Source organism: Corvus kubaryi, unplaced genomic scaffold (assembly GCF_017639235.1).
Source record: "Corvus kubaryi isolate FWS band 111438036 unplaced genomic scaffold, C.kubaryi_AGA036_p1.0 37398, whole genome shotgun sequence".
Taxonomy (NCBI): Eukaryota; Metazoa; Chordata; class Aves; order Passeriformes; family Corvidae; genus Corvus; species Corvus kubaryi.
In genome coordinates, this window is record NW_024581137.1 from 56961685 (window position 1) to 56985986 (window position 24302).

The 24302-nt window shown below is 47.4% G+C and overlaps 1 protein-coding gene across 1 annotated transcript in view; it reads right to left on the minus strand.

The window, feature by feature from the left end:
- Positions 1-8828: 8828 nt before the first annotated feature.
- Positions 8829-24302, minus strand: part of WNT3A (Wnt family member 3A) — a 91738-nt gene continuing 76264 nt past the window's right edge. Inside the window, exons 3-4 of the mRNA XM_042043888.1 lie at positions 19848-20113; positions 8829-17117 (exon numbers count right to left, since the gene is read on the minus strand). Coding sequence (XP_041899822.1) covers positions 16638-17117; positions 19848-20113 — 746 coding nt within the window. The 3' untranslated portion in view covers positions 8829-16637. The remainder of the gene's footprint in view (positions 17118-19847; positions 20114-24302) is intronic.

The window sequence follows — 24302 nt, forward strand, 5'->3', positions numbered from 1 at the left end:
CTGTTGTCACTGGTGGATGGCTGATGCCCAAAACTGACCCCTTGAGAAGGTCTGTTCATCGCTGTGCTGTCACTTTTGGCCTCCTGAACCTGACAGAAATGTTCATCTAAAAACCTTGTCCAACACAGAGGAGCAAAGATACTCTTTCACTCTGGAAGCACCTTTGGCGATGGGCACTACACAGCCTACAACAGCCACTGAAGATCCAGGTACCTCAGCAAATCCCAGAAAAAAAATAGGGATAATGGAAATGCTGCATTTCAGTCCTTAGGGTGCCAGGAACGACGGGAAAACAATGCAATGTGGGGCAACAGTGCAGAATGAAGCTCATTTGGGTCATTTTTTCTTCCCTATTATTCCATCCTCTGAGAAGAAAATTCCAGATCAAATCCCTGTGCTGGTGACTCTTTGGGTTTAGAGTCTGGAAGGATTTACAACCAGCAAAGGTGTGTCTGGATGGAGCCATCAACGCCTCGGCTCTAACACCTGAAGTTCTTGAGAAGGTTTCCATGAGAGTGGAGAATTTGGAGGAATTATTGACCTCTGCAGGATTTTTAATGCTGCAGCTCTTCTCTTCAGCCAGATTTTGTCTTGGAGGACTGCAGGGATCAGCCAACCCTCTGCCCCACCTGGACCTCTGCTGCCAAGCGCAGAAGAGGAGCTTCTTTTGAAGCCTGCTGGGACAAAACCTTCTTTTTTCCCAATATTTTATTTAGAAAAGGAGAAATCAAGATGGGATTGATCATCATCCTTTGGATGTCCTCTGAGTTGAAATGAGAGAGGACTGGGATAAGAGATAGAGGCTGTTAGCAGTTTACATTGAAATCCAACATCTGAAGAACCAAGAAGAGATCCATTGTCTCAACAGACATATTTTGGCACATTTTTTGCCCAAAGAACAGATGGAAGGTTTGCTGTTGAAGGGGGAGGTGTGGAAGCACAGGTTGGTGCTTCAAGTGAACTCAGTGGCGCTGTGTCTCTTAAGGGACACGTTCTTCTTGAGACATCCCCCTTCCAGAAACAGGTCCCCAAACACACATTTCCTGCAATGTGCTTGCAGAAAATCCTTCAGCCACCAGATGTCTCTCCATGCTGCCCTGGTGAACAAGGAGGACAAAACTGGAAGCCAAGTTGTATGGAAAAACGCTTATTTATAGGTTTGCACTCTTGTCTTTGTTAAACAAGATGCTTGGAATTGGTTTTTCACCATCTCAGTGGATACTCTGTGTTAGGGGTGGGTTTTGAGGTGACTCCATCGGTTGAGAAGGCTGGAATAAATTGGCTCTGGAGCTTTTTTTTGCCCATGGTAGCACTGTTGAAAGCTTGGTGCTAAGAAGGTCACTTTGGAGGTCAGAGGAGATTTATGGAAGAGATGGTCTTTAACGAAGGGGTTTCAAAGTGAACAGTGTCCAAGATGGACTGCAGTAGCCAAAGAACACCCAACCATGAATTTAGAGCATGGAGAACACACCTACAGAAGTCTCAGCTCCAATCTCCACTGTTTCTCCAAGCTGCTGATTCCCAAGCTTTTCATCCGTCAGATACCCAAGATTCAAACCATCCAAAGGCTGAAGCAACTTCTGCTTTCTGTTTGTTTTGAGGAGTTTATAGTTAAAGACCATTGTGTGACCCAGACACTTTAGAGTATTCCCAACAAACGGAGAGTTGCGTATGGAATTGCACATTTCCTGAGACTAAGAGGTCACGGACCTAGAATAAGCAAGTGCAACTTCCTCTGTCCTCACAAATCATGCCTGACTTCACTTCCCAACGGGAAAGATCATTTAACTCTGCTTGGTGGTCAGTCTGCAGCAGATTAGGAACAAAACATCCCAAAGCATTTTCTCTGTTTTCCCATGGAACATCCACATTTTTCTTTGAAAACCACAGTACGACTGAGTTTGTGGCACTTATGGAATTACAGCCCCTTAAATTTACTCTTCAAAATCACCCTTATTTGGATTTTACAGCCAGCTCCTGAATCCAACAGAAACCCTTGTGCAAGTGAAAGACAACTGCTCTGATGACTTTGGATCTGGAAGAGGAGCCCACTCCCCAGCACTGGCACACTGGGCAAGGCTTAGGAAGGTGAGGGCTGGGCTCGAGCTCTTCAAGGGTTGAACCTTCCTTGCAGCCACAGAGTCAAAATCCAGCTGACTCAACTCAAGCCTTTTGTGCTTCTTCAGCAACTGAGTCTGTTCAGATTAACCCCATTAAGGACTTATTATTTCATGGTCTGGCCAGACACTGAGGCCATTTTTTGGTCAAAAATTGAACTTGTTTTGGTGTCTTCAGCTGCAAGTTTCTCCCTAGTTAGAACTGTCCTTCACTCTTCAGGTCCTGTGATTATCAAGAGGTTTTCCTTCTTACAGAAGGCATCATAGATTTCTCAGGGAGAACTATTTTTTGGCCAGGAGCTGACACGTTCAAAGGAAATTTTGATACCAAAGTTTATTTAACCCATACAAAACACTTCTGAAATTTATGTACATTTTCTTTAGTGTTTTATACCTTTTTTGGATACTTTTTCTAAGTTCCACCTCACAATTGAGATTCCTCCAAATTTGAGGTGAGGCATGCAATTTTGGGAAGGTTTCATCAGCCCTAATTTACACCTCTAAAAGTGAGATGCCCAGGTCCAAATTATTCAGCCCAGGCTTGTTTTGTGGTCAAGGGAGAGGAGAGTCACCCCGAGGGGAAGATTCATCTCTTAAAACAGACACCCAAGGTTGGTCATGCAAATCACTCGCTGGACATGTCCCGCTCTCTCCTAGGCTGTAAAGATTTGTCAGGCTTTTAATCTTTTTAAAGTCAGCTGAAATGACCACTGTCTTCATTTTTTCAGTCAGACTGAGAGAATAAATAGCCTTTTTCTGAAAGTCCTTCCACCCCAAAGTGTTGAAGGAGCATCAGTCTCTCACAGATCTGTTTCACGGACATTTACATCCGATGGATTTACGATCAGCTGGGCTGGATCAGGTTGTGTTGGCCCCATCTCCTGTCTCTGACCCTGGCCAAGTGTCACTGGGGAAGAGCAGGAGAAGAGAACAAACCAAGGGTGATATTTCCACTCAACTCCCAGCAATCCCCAGCTGGGATTTCCCATGGAAGACTTGTGTCTTTCATTGTAAAAACTCCTCACGCGTCTTTCTTTGGTGAATACTGTCCAGTTGCTTCTTAAATTCAGGTAAATTTAAATACCTACAGCTCCCTGTGGCTGTAGGAGATTTCTACCATCAAACCCTATGAGCAGAAAACCTCTTTTCTGTTGTTCTTGCCCTAATTACAGTGGATGTCTCCTGGGTTTAATATCATGAGAAGTGGTGGGTATTTGATCCATACTCACCTCTCAGCACTGTTGTGTCCCAAAGCCCGGCTGCCCCAAGGATTTCTTTGGCAGATTATGCCGGCTTGCACCACATAACCTGTGCTTAGAGAGCAGTTCCCACGTTCTTCATGCCAGCAAGCTCTAACCACATGCTTGATGAGCTAGCAGAACGTTATGTTTTTTATTGGCTTGTACTAATTGCAAGCCACAAGTGAAAAAAAGTAATTTCCTTGACATTACAGGTTTGGTAAATGCTGAAAGGTGGACCTGTCTTTTCTCCAGTTAACCAGTCATTGTGCTGTTAATAATTTGATGTTTTTCCGCATTTAGATGATTTGCAAGACGTCTGCTTGACATGTAAAGCTCTGTGACCTCCTTGGGTACAGCTGTTTTTACAGACAAACTGGCTCAGGCAGCCCACAGCAATGGTTGGGAGCTGGTTTTATTTATCAGCATCACTGTGGATGTAAACAGAGATAGCCAAAACCAGATCACTGGGCCTGGAAGTTCTTTAGGACAGGGTCCACCACCCTGTGCTGTGTTTGGGCATCACCCAGCATGAGGGATGGTCTTCAGGAGTGATGAGCCCAGAGGCACCACCACGGGACAAAGATTATCATTGTGATCGAGGCTGTGATAACACCAATGACACCTGGATCTCATTGTGTTCCCCAGCTATCAAAACATCCTAATGAAAGGGGAGGTAAACTAATCCATCCAAGTTGCACAGCCAGTCTTTTGGTCACATTTTATTCCGTGTTTGGAGTGTCTGCTGCCTTTTAATGTGTAACCTTTCTCCCCCCAGCAGGAATGACATCTGCTGCTAAGGCAAGGTGTGTCGAGCAGCCCCTGCCAGTCTGAAACAGCAGCTGGGAGCCGAGGAACTTACTCAGGGCTCTTGAGGACCACTCAATTATCATTCATTAACAAGCCTAAAGGTTAGCTCCTTGCCAGCCCTCCATGTGCCAAACTCCTCCTGTGTGACTGCAGTGCTCAGAGGGTGGTGTTCCCACTCCATGGCTGAACCAGGAACAAGTTTCCTTATTGATTTAGCTGTTCATGTCAGCCAAAGTCCTTCCCTTACCCACTTCAGGGCTATTTACTTGTCCTGCCCTCTCCACTTCACCGAGACACCGCGTTGTCCCAATGGACACTGTGGAAAGCATGCCAGAGAGAAACCCCCTGCAAAGTCCTGGCATGGCAATGTGGAAGATGAAACCATCTGTAGGTGTTTGAAGGGGCCGTGTCTCATCACATTCTGCATCCACAGTGACAACTCTTTGTCAAAAAATTCCCCCATCTTCGTCCTGGTTTGTCCCCTGGTCTCCCGTGTGGTCCCTTCTGTGAACTTGGGTCTAAAAAGTGAGTAGGACCCAAGTTGCTTCTTTATTTTTGATAGCCCCTGGAATTTGGGTGTGTTGCTTGTGAAGGAGCAGCTTGAGGAACAGAAATTCCAGAGGAAGCATTTGTCCTCTGGAAAGCAGCAGTTTGTCGAAACCGGAATTCCAGCGGGGTTGCTCAAGACCAGGCTGGAGTTATCAGTCCCTGGGAGATGGCTGGTGACTCAGTCAGGGTATTGGCTTCAAGTCTCAGTCTGATAGGGAGGGGAGGCTTGTGCCTGGATTTCCAAATGCTGCCATAAAGACCTTGACATTCCCAGGATGAAAGACACTTCCTGCACAAACCAGCTGCATTGATTAGGACAGAACAAACAGGTTCAAGGCTCTCCCTGGATTCCTGCATGAAAGAAATTCTCACTGTAGTAAAGGTGGCGCTTCATCACTACCACCACTCTTTCCCACACACAGAATTGAGAATTATCTCACATATTCCAGGAAAAAAATTATAGAGCAAATGTATTTCTGAGAGCTCTAGGGCTCAGTGAGGTGTAGTCAACACAGCCTTGCTGTGCCTCCTCTCTGACAAGAGAGTAGATGACATTTAGGGCGTTGGGATGTTCCTGAGCCACAGAGAATGGCACAAGGATCCAAAGGGTCAGATCCAGACCACAGATCTGCTTTAAATCACGCTTAAAGAGATTTAACCTTGCTGTCTTTGCACGAAACCAACTTGAAGAGAAACTGAGCTGACCTCACCTTAACACCACCACCAAGTTCATTAGTTAACACTTCACCTGTTGACACTCGCAGGCAAATCCCAGACCGGATTGTAGCCCTGTGGAATGCAAATCTGGCTATGTGCCTCCAAATGACTGCATGATGGGGGAAAAAAACCCTTCCACACCTGCAAATAAAAGACATCAGTAAGCAAATTCCAAAGCCAGGCTGGGTAGCAATGAGATGGCAAAGCTTGCAGATTTTATTGGGTCGCAGTGTGTTCCTTTATGGCCTGGTGAGCTGCTGGTCAGGAGCTGCTTTCAGCTGGATTTTGCAGCTTCAAAGGATGTTGGATTGGACTGATTGCTCAGGCGGGATTCAACTTGCAGATTAAGACATCTTAATTTGGGTGGCAATATGCAAAGAGCTGCCTGCATGTGCTCGAAGGCTCTGAGCTCCTGTTACAGCTGGTGGAGATTGGATTTTCCACGTGCTTGACTGAACACAGGTGTCCAGGACCATCTGTGGTATCTCAGTGTAATTCCTCTGGGTATCCCCCTGCCAATCCAGAAAGACATGGACCTCCTGGAGGGTCTGTACGTGCCAAATCCATATGGCACTCAGATGTCCAAAGGGATACAAGGCAGCACTCAGCCTTTATGGTGAAATGAATCCCTCAATTTTTTGTGAACAATAACAGGAACTTGAAAGCCAGACCTCAAGTTCAGGCAAATCAGGCTCGGTCACTTGGCTAAAGTGTCTAATGCCTGGTGACATGTCCTGGGGCATCGGAGACATCTCCCTGGAGCTCCCAGACATGACACAGACCTGCAGGAGACCCGTGGTTCTTCTGGAGCAGCACCCAGAGGACAGGCTGAGGGCATCCTCGTGCCTGTTTGTGGTTCTGTGGGCACCTACACTGGTGGGAGTGAATCCATGAGCTGAACCCCACTCCTTGCAACCCACGAAGCCCGTGTGGCAAGGCTGTGAGTTTTGGAGGCTTTGGGTGCCTTGTTCACGTTGGGGGTGGTTGATTTCCACCAGACTGGTGCCAAAGTGCTTGGGTACAGAACAATTTGCACAGTTCCTATGGATCTGGCACATCCCAGACTGGTTTGAGTTACTGGTTGTGTGGGACTGGGAAATCTGTGCATGGAAAGCAGTCAGGAGAGGGGATGAAGTGCTACCAGAAGTGTGAACTTGGCCATGGTTTGCTTAGGAGTAGCTCAGTCAGTGCTAAGGTGAAAAGCTGAGAAATTTGGGGCCGTTCAGCCTGGAGAGGAGAAGGTTGTGTGGAGACCTCAGAGCACCTTCCAGGATCTGAAGCAGCTGCGTGAAAGCTTGAGGAGGACTCCTCATCAGGAACTGTAGTGATAGGAGAATGGAAACAGCTTCAGACTCAAGGAGGGGAAATTTCGGTTAGAAACAGAAGAAATCCTCTCCTGTGAGGATAATGAAGCCCTGGCACAGGTTTTCCAGAGGACCTGTGGCTGCCCCATCCTTTGAAGTGTCCAAGGCCAGGTTGGACGCAACCTGGGATAGTGGAAGTTGTCTCTGCCCATGGCAAGGGGTAGGAATGAGATGATCCTTAAGGTCCCTCCCAACCCAAACAATTTCATGATCTTTTTTTGCTGTAAACCAAACACAAGTTCAGTGCACTGTTTCTCCAAGAAATATGGAGCTCTCAACTCTTCTGACTGTCAGGTACCTGGGTACCTGTCTGCAGCACATCAGTCCTTAAATTATGCCTGGGAATGAGGTTTGACTCTTGGCTCCATGTGTCAAATATCTCCCACTTGGTCATGGAACAGTTTTAGGTGACTTATGTGACCTGGGTTGTCTTGAGCAAAGGCCATTGCTGTGGCTAGCTGTGGCCATAGTTTGTGCTGCCTTCCCACAGAGGGGAGAAATAACTGTTTTACAAAAAAAAGGGAACCTTCAAGAGTTTCTCTAATAGCGAAAAGTCCAGGTCAGGAGGCTGCAATAAGTTATCAACACCTTATTTTCTTTCACCCCTAAAAGGATCTGGAGGGGTTAATAGCATGTGTAAGCTGAGAGTAACTGAGATGTCCTCTCATTTCTCAGTTTTCCCTATTTAGGTTTAAAAAAAAAAAAAAGAAAGAAAAAAAAAAAGATTCTTGCTCAAACCTGGCGAAGCAGGCAACACAGCTTAACAAATAGGCTTATCTCAAGTGCTCTTTAATAAGAATGTTTATCATATATTTCTGGAAAATATGCTGAGCCCGGAATGCTGAAAGCTCTCCGTGGTGTTTGACCCGTGTCGTTCAAAGCCAGGCATGGGGGGTGTGTTTGGGAGGGGGATATTCTGTCTGGGGTGTCCCAGGGTGCTGCCCACCTCCCTTCCTCAGGAAAAGGTGCTGCTTTTCACTTACAGATGTGTTCATTTAGAGCCTTGGTAGGAAAACAGGTTTCTCTGGAAGGTGATTGATACCAGCTCAGATCTGTGTTTTAAATAACTGGGATAAATCTCTGGATGTGCTTAAATCCCTCTATCAGTTATAAAGAAGTTACCAAGATTGGTCTTAGAGCAGGCTCTTGGTCTGTGAGGGATAAAGCTGGGTGGCTTGAAATTCTCCTGAAGTGAAGACCTCAGGAATTCCTCTGGGATCTGATCCATTTCTGTTGGAGTGGGGTGGGAGGTGAACAGGCACAGAGGCCCCCTGGAAATGCTGCCCTGTGCCCACTGCAGCCAAGCCACCCCCTCTCCACCCCATCCAGTCAAACTGACAATTCCAAAGAGAAGCTGTGCTGCTTTCTGGATCAATGAACCCACTGCATGAGGGGCGCTTTCCTGAGGACAGAAAAATGGGGAAGGATGTTGCAGGGCCCATGGAAGGTTCAGTGCAAGGCCAGACATGGTGGTTCCAATGAAAGGAACGTGGTTTTCCCTATTTCACCTGTTAACAGTGTCTCCCTACAATCTATTCCCTTTTCCATCATGGCTACAACCTTCGAGGCTGCAGGACTGTCCAACAGGATCCCAAACTAATGTACTAACAGGGGAAGGAATGACTGGAACTGACAGAACCAACACCAAACTTCTTAGGTCCTTCCAGAAACATTGTGAGAAGTCATCCCTTTGCCATGGTGGGTTTTTATTGCTCTGGAGAAAGAAACTGAGTCCCTGTCCTGGTGATGCTTAGCTGAGGAATGGACTCGTGGCAGTCCTCGTGGCAGTTGAAGTGGATTTGTTTTATATTTGGATTTATTATATATTTGGGTTGTTGCCTCCCACAGAAGCTGTGTATGGATTAAATGGTGACAACACAGGTGACATCTCTTCTTCCAAAGCACACAACTCCTGTCCTACAAGAGGAAGGCATATTTATTTCCTATTTCTCCCCAGCTGAATTTCCACCCATGATATGAAGTAACATCCAGTCAAAACTATGGAACAGTGGGAAAAAGCACCCAAACACAGGTTAAAATTAATGCTTTTTTTTTTTTTTTTAATTTTCATTATAAAGTTAACACATCTATCAAACTTAACTGGTAACAAAAAACAGTTACAAGACATTGCTAATGTGCTGTCAGTAGAAAATAGGGTAAAAGCCAATGAGGTCACAAGCACAACAGCAGAGCAACAACACTGTCCCGATGAGTTATTTCCGCAAATATATACTCTTACTAATATATACATTTATTCATAAAATAAATAATCATAAAAAAATCATCAGACTTAACAAAATACTGAGAGGAAAAAAAAAAGGTGACAATTCTACTTTGTACAATAGCTTTGGAATTTCAGGTTGTATCATACATGCAATCTGTACACAGGGGTGCTCGGGTGGGGTGAGGGCAGGGGTTACAGACAGTGATGGAGCTTTGAAGAAGGCGATGTAATCAGGCAGACAGTCTGTGGGAAGGGAAAGCAATGGTGAAAAAACCCACTCACAAGAAGATACTTGTCCCTGACTGCTGGACAAGCATGTTTTGTACCGTGGGGGAATCCCCTGGGGTGCTACAGGTTTGTGTTTTTTGTCTTCCACACTGCTGGTGGGCTTGTCAGAGAGTCCAAAGCTACAACAGGTCTTGTTCAGGCAGGTTTGGTCCTGGCAGTGACAGAAAGTGATGCCATAAGGGATGGATCGAGTGGGTCCCCACTGGGATGAGGAGGTGAAGGCTGAGCTGCTGTCAGCTGGGGACAGGGGCAGTAGGACAACCAGGACTACACCACAGACCGAGGAGAATTTTACCTGTACAGAAGTATTTTGGAGTTTTTGGGAGCCTGACTTGAAAAGACTCAGGCCTCTTGTGCTTTCCAAGTGGTAGCAGTGGGTGGCAAGCGTTGGGAAGGAGCTCTGACATGATGGTGCCATCCCTCAAAACCATGGGTGACACTCAGCTGCTTGCTCAGCCTGAGTCTGTAGCAGACCTGCCTTCAGGATTTTTGGTGGAGTGGAATGAATGCAGAGAAATAAATAAATACTAATAAATAATAAGAAGAAACTTGGAAAAGAAAGGGAAATGGGGAAAGCATCTCCTTACACTTTCCCAGCGTCCATGCAGGGCTGTCCAAGACCTCCCTTGGGGTGCAGAACAGGTGTGAGAAAAGGTCTACAGAGACAGAGGAGGAAACCATGTGAAAAAGACCTTGTGGCTGTTGGACCTCAGGAGCTTTCTCTATCTGGGTGCTGTTCAGCTAAGAGCAGGATTTTGCCTGTGGTTGACTTGGTGGGACCTGTCCAATTCCTTTACGTGTTCCTCAACAGGGAGAGCAGAGATGCTCCCTTGGGGTCAAATCCATGACAAACCAGGCAATAAAGTGGATTCAAATAATTATTTTTACAAAATAGGCCCACCTTCTGCTCCCCTTGGGACACTTGTACCTGATTTTTGTCAGTTTAAGTGAGAAGAGAATTGAACAGTTTTCCATCTTGGAGAATCTAAAGAGAGTTTGGAATCTAGAGTGGGATCCTGCTCATGGATGAAGACACACACTCATGGATGTCCACAAGCCTGTGTCTGCATGGGAGTCAGACATCTAAACACCCATCTCTGATGGAGAAGCATCTGCATGGATCTGTCAGATATGCCCTGAGATTTAAGGGAAGCCCACATTCTTCCAGAGTAGCTTTTAGGAGCCAGTGGGGTACCCTGGAGCATCCCAGATGGCTCTAGACACCTATTTCAATAATTAGTTCAGCCCTAAACACTACATTTAGGCAAATGGAACCCATAATTTGGCTTGCATGGGAGTTTAAGCACCTAGCTCACATGTAGATACCTGCCTTTAAGCATCTCACTTGGCATTCCAAATCCCACTGCCTGGGAATCAACTCCTGGCCTCTTGTTTGTGCTTGAGAAAAATCTCCTCCTCCAAGGTGGAGATGCACCAAAGACCCCTCTGGAAACTGCAGTGAAGTGGGAGCAGACGACTTGCCCAAGCCCCTGAATACACTGGAAGGGGCAAGAATGAGGACTAAACACGCCTTCCTTGAAATGGAAGCCAGAGGAGCCTCCACTTCCCGTCAAACCGAGCAATCTGCACCCCAGAGCTGTTAATGGACACCTGAGCCGGGGGGTGAGGAACTGCAGATCAGGAACTTTGCTGGAGAACACAAGGGAGGGCAGCAAACACGAGGATGGAAGGGTTAAGCCATGAATAAAACAATTCAGCCAGACCCCACCACTGCTTCCAGTGAGAGAGAGGGAATCTAAAAAAAGAGATACTTCGATAACGAGAAGTCACTACTAAAACAGCCAAGATTTAGCTTGGAGGGAGGTAGAAAATAGGAAACCATAGGTATGAAAAAGAGATGAGATCTTGTCCTGCCCAGTCCACCTTCTCTCTCATCAACCAACACTCTCTTACAGCTTCTCATCCCAACAGCTGCTGGAGTTCCAGAATGACAGATCCGAGCAAACATCCCCCTCACTGTGCCACTGCCAGCAGGATGATCCCTTCCCAGCAGCCTCAGCCTTGGAGCAGGACTCTGGAAGAGCCAGGAGTTGTTTCCCTGTGGGCAGCCCAATGAACCAGGCACAGTCTGCAGGGCAGTTGGATTTGGTGCCTTTCATGGCCCTGTTTTCATCTTCCCAAATGGATTTCATTAAAGCATCAAGGGAAGTCTGGAGTAATTTCCATAGTGCAGATCCTAGGATTGGATTCACAACTCCCAGCTCCTGCAGAGTGCTCATGCTGCAACCCTGAATATCCCCAACAACATCAAACACCAGATTTTCAGCACTGAAACCAATCTTTGAAGCTAAAAAAAAAGTAAATAAGTAACCCAAAGCTCACAGTGTTTCTCCTGTGTATGAATTTAAGGATGGGGGCATGATAAGAATATGAACACACACGACAAATGTAACATAAGCCATGGACATCTCTGTGGCAATACATCTGAATGCACCGAAAACACCAAAAATATTTGAGATTGAGAGGCAGAAGAGATTATTTTCCGAGGTTTGTTAATACAGAAATCCTGCAGTGCTCAGCTAAGACAACAGCACTGCAGGGCTGATGCGGTCGGTGCTGACTCAGGGATTTCTGTGCCATGTTGCACCTTGTGGTGTGGTTGTCTCTGCAATCCCCTCCAAAAATTAAATCCCAACTGCTTTAGTTCTAGCACACAGAGCTTCCCATAAGGAGTGGAAGCAATTCCAGAGACTTCAAAATGCTTTGGAGAAGACTTGTCAGTGCTGGGCATGACCCTCAGCCGAGAGATACACTGGGGTCAAGCAACAGAAAATGTCATGCACTTCCCTCCCCATATTTTCATTTTCTCTGAGAAAGAGAAGCCCCCAAACTCTAAAATTAAACCAAGAAAAAAACAAACCAAAACCAAACAGCAAACAACCAAACTCCTAAACTTTCCATTTCTTTCATAGAAAGAAAAGAGATGAGGCCAAATTCACCCCTTGCAGGTAACTGCACTGTATTTAATAGGTTGGATGTGGAACTGACAGGGCCTGTCCGAGCCATTTGTTCAGCTAAAGGAGAGGTTGGATAGCAGCATGTGAGAGGATGGAATGATGGTCCTTTTTTACTTTTATTTTTTGCATCTGTGTTACTTGGTTGGGTGGCAACTTTTCCCTTCTCCCCGGTACTGCCAGACACAGCCCTGGTACAAACTATCTGCCTGAGGAAAAACCTCACCAGTGGACACTGAAGGGATGGACACCAGGGATCACGGAGGTGGACTTGGCCAGCTCCCATCTGTGGGAAATGAATGATGTTTTCCTTTTGACTGTAGACTGGAGCATTACACCGAGGTGGGGGAGAAGGTTTGACAGAAAACTATTTCCAGCGAAGAGCCCAACTCAACTGCCTACACAAAGACATCTCGGGTCATCTTGGACACCCAACAGTCTCTGACTACCCAGGTTTAAGATTTGTGTGGGTCTTAGGCTGTTGTAACAACATCTGGACCCCAGCAGGATATTGTAGGGCACCTAATATATCACTGGATATTTGTATTATTGAGTGAAATCCCAAGTCCCTTCTATAAGGAACGCCCTATGGTTTTCACAGAAGGGGAGAACCTGAGGCAGAAGGCAGCTCTGGGTGGTATTTGGACCATCTCTTGTAGGGAGGGATGGCACCAGACTCATCACTGGCTCAGTCTTTCACACCTGAACGGTGGAAGCCCTGACATGAGACACCCGGTGTAGGCAGGGGGGTGGGATCTCAGTTTTTCAGACACCTCCCAAATTCATGTGTAGCAGTGAGCGATGGCCCAAGCCCCTTCTCCAAAACCATGGGGTCAGACACAGGCCCAGCTCCCAGACCCCTCACAGCCTCTTTTCCACCTCAGGGATGGGTAGAATCAGACCCAGGACTGGAACCCTCGGGTGCACTTGGGGTGATGAACAGAATTCACACAAGCATTTTTCACTGACTTTAGTAGCAGCTGCTCAACCCCTTACATTGTATCATCACAGAGATGATTAATTACATAACAAACCAAACAAGTACCCACGGCCTTCGTTAAAAACCCCTTAAATGGAGGGGGAGTCCCCAACAACTGAGCTGGTTCAAGCCTGACCCCAGCTTGGAGTGAAGGAGCACAACTTCCAGCTCATCTCAGCTGATGATCAGGTTGTAGCTTCACCTCCTTGACTCATGGTGGACATCACATCATCAGTCTGGACCCATGTAAGAACTCATCATCTACTCTCAGCTCAGCAGCTGAAGTCAGAGATACACCCAGAGGGCACTCAACCAAACATAGCTTAGGTACCATCCTAAGTATAATGAATCACCTTCTGGATTTGTTTCTTGCCATCGATCCCAGCAGAAAATTAGATAAATAGCTTAGGTCAGATGAAATAAATTCCACTGTTGCAATCAAAGTTTGTTCACATCTAGAGGCAATTGCTCAGCAAATGCCCAGTTTCAATATTTTTTCCCCCTGCCTCCCAAAAAGCTTCACCTGCTGGTGATGCTGGGCTTGTTCTGGTGCAAAAGCAGAAATGGTGGATGTGAACAAGCTGCAGATGGGCTGGGATCAGATTCCAGCTCCCATGCATGGAAGCCAAATCCTTCAACCCATTTCTTCACTGGTGTGGTACAAAAGAAGGAGTTCGAAACCACTTTGCTGAAAATCTTAGGGTAAAACCAGTTGTGGGTGTGACCCCGCTGAAGTCAATGGATTGAAGGGACCTTGGCCTGCAACAATATGAATTTTCACTGTTGGGTCACCATTTATTGACAGAAGTTCCTGGTAGGACGTGTCCAACATCTCTCACTGTGGCTGCTTGCACTGCATCGTATTAAGTAAACCAGATGTATCTTCCCTAAGCCCATCCTCTCCAATTTATCAACATCTTCCACCCCCCATAAGTGGTTTCCTGCAGAGTTTGTTGTCTTGACAGGCTGTGTTTGAATGTTGGTTATAGGGCCAATCTCCCCCTGCAGTGGCTTCCTTCTCTATTTCCCATGTTAAGGGTCTCCTTTTCACCAAGACTGCATTATGAAAACCAGTCATGCATCCACTAATTGATCTTTATTTAATTTTTCAGTGATCTACTGCCTTCTACCAGTTGGTGTGTGGCCATCGATGGGGTGCAGGGCTTACATGACAGATATCACAGATTGGTTTTCTCTCCATGCTTTTTCTTTGCTTCTCTTGATCTCCTCCTCTCTCCTTCTCTCTCTTCTGCTCTCATTTCACTGCAGCTTTTTTTTCTTTTTGCATAGCACTGATGGAAGTGCCTCCATCAATAAGCAAATCTTGCCCTTGGGCACAGCCCTGAGACAAATGGGTGATGCATAAACTGCACCAGCCTAGGAGTAGTCCCAGGAGACGCCGCAGTGACTCAGAGTCAGCCCTCGGAGGCATCATTTCCTCCTGTTTTCTCTCTGATGGGATCAAGCTCTGTTTGTTCCCTTCTTCTTCTTCGTATTCCCTCCTTTGGTTCCTGGGAAAAGGCTGACACGCACAGAGGAGCACTCTGATTTTTCTGCACAGATTTCCAGGAGTGAGCCAGCCAACAGCCATGATTACATTGCCATGAAATGGGAATTAACTCATGCCCTGTTTCCCTTCCTGTGCTGAAGAGACAGAATAAACACCAATCCATTGTCCTTTTCCAGGATAGGAACCCAAAAGCAGGGGTAAGGCAAAGAGGACACAGGGCAAGTGCATCTGAGGCTAAACCAGGCTGCGACTCCATGCTTGGTTCACCCCTCATTTATCCCAGTGTTGACCGGGAATAACTCAAGCAGGGCTACAGGGCTGTAAATACCAAGGTGATGGGCTGAGTCCATGCCTGATACCCTGAAGGAAGTCCTGATGCCCATGGAGGAGGTGAGACCTGTTTCTGTAAACCGTGTAAACTGGAATTGGAAGCAGAGCAACATGCAAAGGCGGGGAGTCAGGGGTGAGCAGCAGAGATGGGCCAGAACTGCAAAGCTGAGATTTGGCTCTGTGTCCAAACTTACCCAAACTCTGGGCTGGTTCAGACTCTGGGTTTCGTCCATTTTAATCTGTGCCACTTTTACAGGTGGGAATGGCTGTAGGAATTAGGTGTGGAAACCAAGTTTGGCTTGAGTCTGAGACTGGTCCAGCTTGTGGGGTGTGGTGGTGATGGTGTGTTGGTTCACCCTCATGTAAACTAATGGGTGACAACGAGTCCTTCAGATCCATGTTCCCGACAGACCTGTGGGCTCAGGCTGTTGCCAGGTGCCCAGGAAGCCTGCAGGAGGTGCAGAGAGTGGATGGACTAAGTGCACTTTCCACTGTTGGTGAGGGAATTCTCCAACGAGGTGGGAAGAGTGAACACTTTCCCATTCCATCCTTTTCCTGGGATGCTGAGGAGATGGATGTCCTGTGCTCAGGAGCGAGTGTCCAGCCCCAGGAGACTCACTGCACCGCATGTTTCCAAGGAAGACTCACTGGCTGAGCCACGCCCTGGGGCTGGAGAACTGGAGCAGCATTCCCATTTGTGGGACTGTCTCCTTCTCAATGCACACACTGAGTCCTCTTCACTTCACACACAAGACACTGAACTTTTCCGCACCGTGCACATCACCTGTGTGCCAACAGGGCATTTGCAGTTTTCTTTCTTTCTCTCCCTCTTCTTCTCCCTCCTTCCCTTTCTAGAGATGTCATGGAATCCTATGTGAAATCTGGCAGAAGCTACTATGCTAAAAAGTTCACACCAAGAGCTTGCTCATACTCCAGCTCTATTAGATATTTGTAGACTTCTCTGGTTCCAAGGCAAAAGCAAAGAAATAGTCATGCTCTTTATTAAAAAAAAAAATCATTAATTTATCTGCCTTTATTTCTTTTGCTGCTATTGCTTATATTACACAGTCTGGCCATTTGGGTTTGCAGAGAGATCTCTCAGAAAGCTCAGTGCTGCTGTCCAGCACAGCCTCTGCCTGGCTGAGGGAAAAGGAGATACTTAGGAAGATGCAAGTCTTTCAAAGGACACTTAATCACACGAGTCACTTCAGGTGGGTGAGAGCAGAGCAAATCCATGCTTTTGCTAATGCTCTTCTTTCCAGCTCAGTGTTGTGGGCTGGAAGAAAAAGCCGCTCTCCTGCTGGAGGCATCGGCGTTGGGGCAGAACTTGTGTGACTGCCAGATGTACCTCGGGATAGCCCAGAAGTCATTAGACCTATTCTATCCAACCAATTTTAGCCTTTTTAATTTTTTTTTTGTCCAGTTTTTATTCTTTCAATATCAAAAAAGTAGACTTCTCTCACGTCTGCAACCTCAGAGGAAGTAGGCTCAAAATCCATTTCTCCACTCGGAGCCCGGGGAAGGGCTTTGCCTGCTTTATTTGCACGTGTGGACATCGTAGACTCGTATGCACTCCTGGCAGCGGACGTAGCAGCACCAGTGGAAGATACAGTGACACTTCTCTTTCCGTTTCTCAGTCCTCGTGTTGTGCCCGCGGCCGCAGCACAAAAGGTCGCAACCATCAATCCCGTGGGAAGTGACGTTGCAGATCCTGTCGCGGGTCCCAAAGGAGCCTGTCTCAGGGTTGGGCTCACAAAAGTTCGGTGAGTTCTCGTAGTAAACCAGGTCCTTCTCAGTTGGGGCCTTGAAGAAGTTGTATTTAGGCCGGAGGGTCTCCACCCAGCCGCGGGATTCCCGGTGCTTTTCCACCACCATTTCCGATGCGCTGTCGTACTTGTCCTTGAGGTAGTCGCCGATGACCCTGAAGTCCGGCTGGGACCACCAGCAGGTCTTCACTTCGCAGCTGCCCGAGAGCCCGTGGCACTTGCACTTGAGGTGCATGAGCTCAATGATAGACTGCAAAAGAGAAGGAAGGCAAAGGAGAAGGAACACATTAACCTGTAATTAAAACACGACATTCTGCTACTTAGCCGTGATTTTCCAAAGAATTATGAATGTTTTCATAGATATATTTACACTCTTGAGAACAAAAGTTGTCTCACCCCCCAGTCAATGCCCTGCTCACTGCTGGGTCTAAGATAAAACTTCTGTACTTTACAGTTTTCAGTGACTGGTTCTGATTCCCAACTCAGATTTAAAGATCTACCAAAAACTTTCACCAAGGAGATTTCGGATCATATTAACTTCCGTCTTCATGTGGAAATACTACAGTGCTGTCACCCAGGATCACAATTCAATCACATCTGGGCAGAGAAGCCAAGAACACACAAAGCTACTCAAACAATGCCTTCACAAATGAAATATGCAGCTTTTCCAGTGGAAATTAAAGGAATATGAAATGTCCTAACTGTCTAGAACAGAACTCCATCCTTTACGTATGTTTCGTGTTTACTTAAGCAAACAAGGTTCAAGCCTTGCTGTGGCTACTTTCAGAAACTGAAAAGGAATTTATTTCTATTTTTAAGCCAGGGTTATGATTTTTCTAAAATCATTTCAAAGGAAAAAAACAAAAGAGCCCAACTTTTGATTTGAAACGCTCAGGCTTCGACACAAAACACTTTCCTAGGATAAACAGGAGGGTGATTATTGATCCCAGAAGTTTGCTACCTGTTTTTACCTCTTATAAAATGGGCTGAAATATTTCCAGAGGTGTTGCCCTCCAGTACTCTGAGGTGGGAGACAACCTTATGCAACCGGCTTGATAATCTGCATTTTCAGAGTGATCAGCAAATTTCTGGGTACGTGAACAGGCGAGTGCCAGCCTGAGTCCAAGAGATTTGCCATGAATCAGCACCTTGGTGTTCACCAGGTGCTTTCCTGTGTTATTTACAGAGTATCACCCGCCGCAAAGCAGGTTGCAATTAGCCATGAGAGAGAACCACAAAAGGTTTGGTTCCTATAATCACACTGAACTTAATCAAAACTCCTGGCGGAGTGGTAGGGTTGGAGTTCCTATGGGAACTAATAGGAAACACTGCCCATGGCTCAGGTCTAGCTGGGAACATTCAAGTATGGAGACCTGGAAGAGCCGCCCCATGGGTGCTGGCATGGTGAGAATGGAAAACACCAGTGCTTTCTAAAACAGTGGGATTTCAGGCCATGGTGTGACATCTGCTTTCTAATCTCTGACACCTGTGAAATATCCTAAAATAACCCAGCACCAAGACACAAGACTTAGAGTAAAAAGACCTCTGCGGGCCTGTGATCACAGGGATGTTTGTTCATTTTTTTCCAAGGATTCTCACTTCAGAACAAATTCTCACTTTAAAGAAAATCCCTCCTTTCCACTCTCTACAGATTCTCCACAGCCCTCTTTGCCCCACTACGTATCCCAGTAACTGCCACCAGCATGGCCCCATCCCTGGGGGTACCTGGGATAATTTAGGTCAGAGCTGGAAGAAACCACATCATCACTTGTGGTCATCTCCATTGCAGATAATTTTGGTTTCTGGTGGTATTTCCCTTTCAAAAGTTGTATTCCAACAGCTCTGCTGTGGTGCGAGGTGGGATAACTCCACCAGGGATTCATAGAATCTGCTTGAGGAGCTCTCAAGAAGCCCCAGCCTGCCTGAGGACAGGTGTCCCAGCAACTGTGGTGGCTTTGCTACAGCTCTCTGCACAAAGGTCCCCCTGGATATGTGCAAGACCTTCTGCTGAGGGGACAAGACCACATTAATCTGCTCTCTGTTATCTCAGAGAAGCTGTGGCATAACCTCTGTTAGAAAGGGCTTTGTGGTTTAGTTCCACAAATTGTTTCCCACAAATCACACTCTTCTGGCACTTATGGGCTATTCTTGAGATGAAAAAAAAAAAAGCAATATCCCCCTTTTGGGATTATTCCACCCAGGGAAATGATTCATTGTGTATAAGGCAGATTTTGTGCTTTCTTTTACCCAACACATTTTGTTCCAGGATTGTTTGAAGTGAAAACAGCTTTAGGGCATGGTCCAAGTTTAATCAGGAGGTACCAGAGTCATATTGCCTCTAATTTCCTGGGAAATTGAACAGGGTTGGGAAGATGGGTTGTGGGAAAAGGTCTCCTGCTCTCTTCCTCCCTCAAGGCTGCAGAGAAGGGGAATTGCACCCAAACTTCAGGTGCCCCACAGCCAATGGAAGGGAACAGGCACAATTAGGACATTATTAACTGAGTTAATAACTCTAATCGTGGAATCACAGAATGATTTGGGTTGGAAGGCACCTTAAAAATCATTCAGTTCCAACCACCCTGGCATGAGCAGGGACACCTTTCACTAGACCAGGTTGCTCCAAGCCCCATCCAACCTGGCCTTGAACACTTCTACGAATGAGGTGTCCACAACTTCTGGAGGTAGACATCTTTATAAAACAAGATGAAATCCCATCCTAAGCCTGCCTTGCTCCATTCTCTACAGAAGAGCTCTGGACCACTGACTCCAAGGCAGACATTTACAGCCGCGCGGGTGAATTTATGTGGAGCTTTCATAGATCAGGCACATCGATCTAGAACTATCATAGGACAGGTATTACCATTTTGTGACGTAAATCTGCCCAGATTTCGATCCTTTTAGTCCCCTTAATTCCCTCCCACCATTCATTATGTCAGGTTAGAAAATAACAATAGGAAAGGTAAAACTTCAATGTCCTTACGGTCCTTCCAGCTTCGTTGTTGTGCCTGTTCATGGCTGAGCGAGCGTCGGGCCTGTTCTCCCGGGCATCCGCGAATTCCCGGGACACCATGCTCCCAAACTCCACGTCCTCGCTGCAGCCTCCCCACTTCCAGCCCTCCCCAGGAGAGCCCTTGTGGCGCGTGTCACACCCGCAGATGGTGGCCGAGCCCTCGGCGCAGGATCTGGTCACGGCGAAAGCCACCCCGGCAGAGGCGATGGCGTGGACAAAGGCGGACTCCCTGGTGGCTGCGAAAGAGAGAAGTCAGTGAATAAGGGCCAGTGAAGGATGGGTTTGATCAGTCCTGTGACCATCTTCTCTGGAGGGCATGGCAGAAGGCCAGGAAATCCTCCTCTTCCCTGTGGTCTGGCTTGGACTTACTCCAAAGATGTTTTCTTCTGCTAGGAAACGAGCTCCTGTGCAGACAGGACCAGGCTTGATTCAAGGCCACTGAGGTCAGCCAAGAAGTTCTGACTGGGGTCATCCTCAGGTCTTTGGACAGGGCCATGGCACCACAGAAAGCTGTGCAAACCTGAATTTCAGGGGCCACGTGGAATATCTATATGGTGCTGTGCAGTCAATGCACCTCACAGCCAGACCCTGAGCCGTGGGCTTCGCTTCAGACACACAGAATTTGGGGATGTTGCCAAAAAATGGAAAATGCACATCTACACTGAACGACAGCCTCACTCTTAGTGGTGGGACCAGCACCAGGTAAAGCTCCTCTTCTTTGACTGGGAGAGGTGCTGGTGGCTGGAAGGCAGGAAAATGCCAGGATGGTCACATCCTCAACCCTCAGGATGTAAACCAAACACTGTCCCCACCCTCCATCCCTTTTTTCCCCGAGGCTGTGCCTCTCACTCAGTGACAGTGTCCAAGGTGCACCTTGCACCTGCCCCAAGTTTTCCTTACTTGCCTAATTAGGGACTGGAAAATGAGCTTTCCTTTTCTGCCCATTGCCTCAGGCTGGAGAGTGGGATCAGCTAAAGATGTTAAGGACTGAGGAGTTTTAGTCTTTGTGGAGAACTTCCATCACAGCTCTCAATCCCAGGAAGAGCTGGGCAGGAAAGGGGAGCAGGCAAGGCTTTCCCAGATGCCAGTGCTTTTTCCACACTGTGCCAAAATGAAAACCAAACTTTTCAAACTGCTTTGCAAGCGGGGAATACCCCAAGATATCAGTTTTTACTTCCCTTCTCCCTCGCACTTTTGGTTTCTTCACTCACAGGAAATGATCCTGCAGTTCAACACCACACCTCAGAAAGCACCACTGCTTTTTGGCTGCAGTAAAATGGGATTTCTACTGTGAACAGGGCTGTTCTCAAACCCTTGAGGCAATTCTAAGCAGACACCATAATTCTGATCACTGGCCTCCCTTAACCTCTTGTACTGCTCCCCATTCCCCTTGTGCTTACAGACCAGTTATCCTTGACATTGTGTTGTTTCTGACACTTTTCAGATGATTCCACTGGGACATTGAAATATGAATGGATCCATAAAGGCACAAGGTCACATTTTAAGTTACTTGCAACTTCACCAACTTCTACCAAGCTTTCTATCAGCTGACTACTCAAAAACCACTCAAACCTTCCCTGGACCATATTTTGCTGATCAGAGCTTTCCCTAGGCATTTTGGCTTAATCTTTGCCTTCTAGATGCTTCCAGGCTTTACTAATGTGAAGAGAGTTTAATGCACCAAGCCAAAAAGTCAACATGTTTTCGGGGAGCAATCAAAACTGCGGAGCAGTCCCGGCTGGATTCAAGGCTTAAGCAAGAACTCAGGCTTTGCTTTGGGAAGGCTACCAAATACAACAATATGCAAATCCAGTAATGTGCATGAACTTACAAGCTGAAGGGATGAGCAATGTCCTGGAACATGTTTGTCAGGGCACTTGGGGAGGTTAGTAAGTCACCGAGGGCTACAACCCAGAAAAAAAAAGAAAAAGGAAAATGCAGGAACCCTCAGGTCCCCAGTGTGATTTTGAAAAACCCTTGTTCAGCATCTGTCCAGCCTGGAGGATCCCAGCGTCCTGCAAATGATGACCATGCAGTTCTTGACTGGGAGAGCTCAGCTTTCACAGTCCCGTTCTAACAGGACTGGGGACTTTGCATCTTGCGCTTGCCTAAGTCCAAGCGGGATCCAGAAACCAAATTTTAGGGGTGGAGAGCTTTGTATGAGCTCCACAAGGACATTTCTGACCAGCCCTGGGGCCTCTGAAAAATAGAAGGCTTCTCACAAAAGCGAGATGAGGTGGTGGGGTGAGTGCCATTCTAATCTGGTAGGGAGGTGGAAGGTGCTGTGTCCGGCCAGAGAAAAGCTGACACAGCTCCCACATCCTCCCAGTGTGGCCCAGCTAATCCTGCAACATTTTCATAAAATCATAGAATGGTTGGATTGGAAGGTCCTTAAAGATAATGTAGCTCCAATGTCCCCAAATCTTTCTGCTTTCACCCCATGCTTCCCCCAGCCTGTGTTGGGGATTGGGATTAGCCTGACCCCTGTGCAGGACCTTGTGCTTGGCCTTGTTGGGCTTCATGAGGTTTGCACAGACCCACATCTCCAGCCTGCCCAGCTCCCTCTGGATCCATCCCTTCCCTCCAGCGTGTGACTGCACCACTCAGCCTGGTGTCACCAGCAAACTTCCTGAGGGTGCCCTGGATCCCACTGCCCACGTCACCAACCAACAGTGCCAGTCCCGACACCAACCCCTAAGGAACACCACCGCATCTCTTGGAGCGGCACCACGCAGCTAACCCCTGATCCACCAGGCAGTCCATCCATCAAATCCAGGTATCTCCAATTCAGAGACAAGGATGTGAGCTTTTCTCTGACTATGACTAAAGCACGTTCCTCAGTTAGGTCAGCATCACCCTTTGCTCTGCTCAGGAGAGATCAGATCCAGGCCTTTGGCTTCTTGGGAAGGTGTTGCAGGTGCTGAACTGATGTTTGCAAACCTCCTGTGCCTTGCCAAGCTTGAACCAAAAAGAAAGCCGTGGTGTCTGTGCAGAAAAACTTCTCCTGTGTGGGTATGAGAGAGGTGGCCTTGGCTTGGGAGTCCACAGTTTGTGGATCCCAGCTTGGATTCAGCAGGAGCATCGGCTCAGCACAGAGGTGTTTCTCTGTGCATTCCCCTCGCTACAAGAAGGACATTGAGAGGCTGGAGCGTGTCCAGGGAAGGGAATGGAGCTGGGAAACGGGCTCAGCCTGGAGCAAAGGAGGCTCAGGGGGAACCTTGTGGCTCTGCACAAGTCCCTGACAGGAGGGGGCAGCCGGGGGGGTCGGGCTCTGCTCCCAGGGAACAGGGACAGGAGGAGAGGGAACGGCCTCAGGCTGGGATATTAGGGAAATTTGGATATTTGGGTTGGATATTAGGGAAAATTTCTTCACACTGAAAGGGCTGTCAGGCCCTGGCACAGCTGCCCAGGGCAGTGGTGGCATCACCTGGAGGGATTTAAAAGGATATGGCACTTGGGAACACGGGAGACCAGTGGACGTGGCAGTGCTGGGTTCATGCTTGGGCTCAATGACCTTGTCGGTCTTTTCCAACCTTAAGAATTCTACGATCCGATGATTCTGTCCTGGTGCAGAGCTCACCAAACCCCAGGGAGCTTCAGGCAGCACAGCCTGGAGAATTCCTGCATTTGCCAGGACTTGGGCACAGCTGAACAAGCAGTTCCGGGCAGACAGTTTTGGCTGTAGACACCAAACCCTAAATCTCAGGTCCATCACCTAAACTCTGCACCGTTTTTAGTCCTTGTTGAAAGCCAGGAGGGAATTGATGGGATTATCCTTAAGAAGCACCAATTACACTGAACTCTTCCCAGAAAGCGCTCAGTGCCTTTTACAGCCTGGATAGGACGTAATCACTCCCCTGCTTTTGAAATGCAGCCACCACTTAAGAGCACACAACAGGAAGCAAATCGCGTTGTATCTGATCGTAACTACCTGGGGAATGCAGGCAGGCAGGGCAAAGGAGCTGAGATCTGGCCCCGGGGCACTGAGGTGAGGAGTTTGTCTCTTGAGAAAGTCGCAGCCGCTCTCTTAATGACTCCACGGAATTAGGGCACTGGGTTTACATCTCCTACCCCTAACTTAAGGCACCGGGTTCAATATTGACGCAGATGGAGCGGTGCCACCGTGCGAGTCACGTCCTGCCACCTCCCAAGCCATGGGACTGTCCTGCCATCGCTAAGCAGAGCTGACCCTGCCGAGCTCGGGAGAGCTCCCCGGGTCGTAGCCGGAGGCGGTGTGGCTGCAGGAATGGAGAAGGAGTGTATGGAGACAGAGATAAGCAGAAGGAAAGCATGCACTTGTAATGGAAATGAGGGGTTATTAAGGTGCCATATAAAAATGCAAGAGATTTAGCGAAGATAGCAGGAAAGTGCCGTGTATTTGTCAGGTCGCCTCATTCCTCTCTGGGTGGTTCTGGTAGCAGGAGA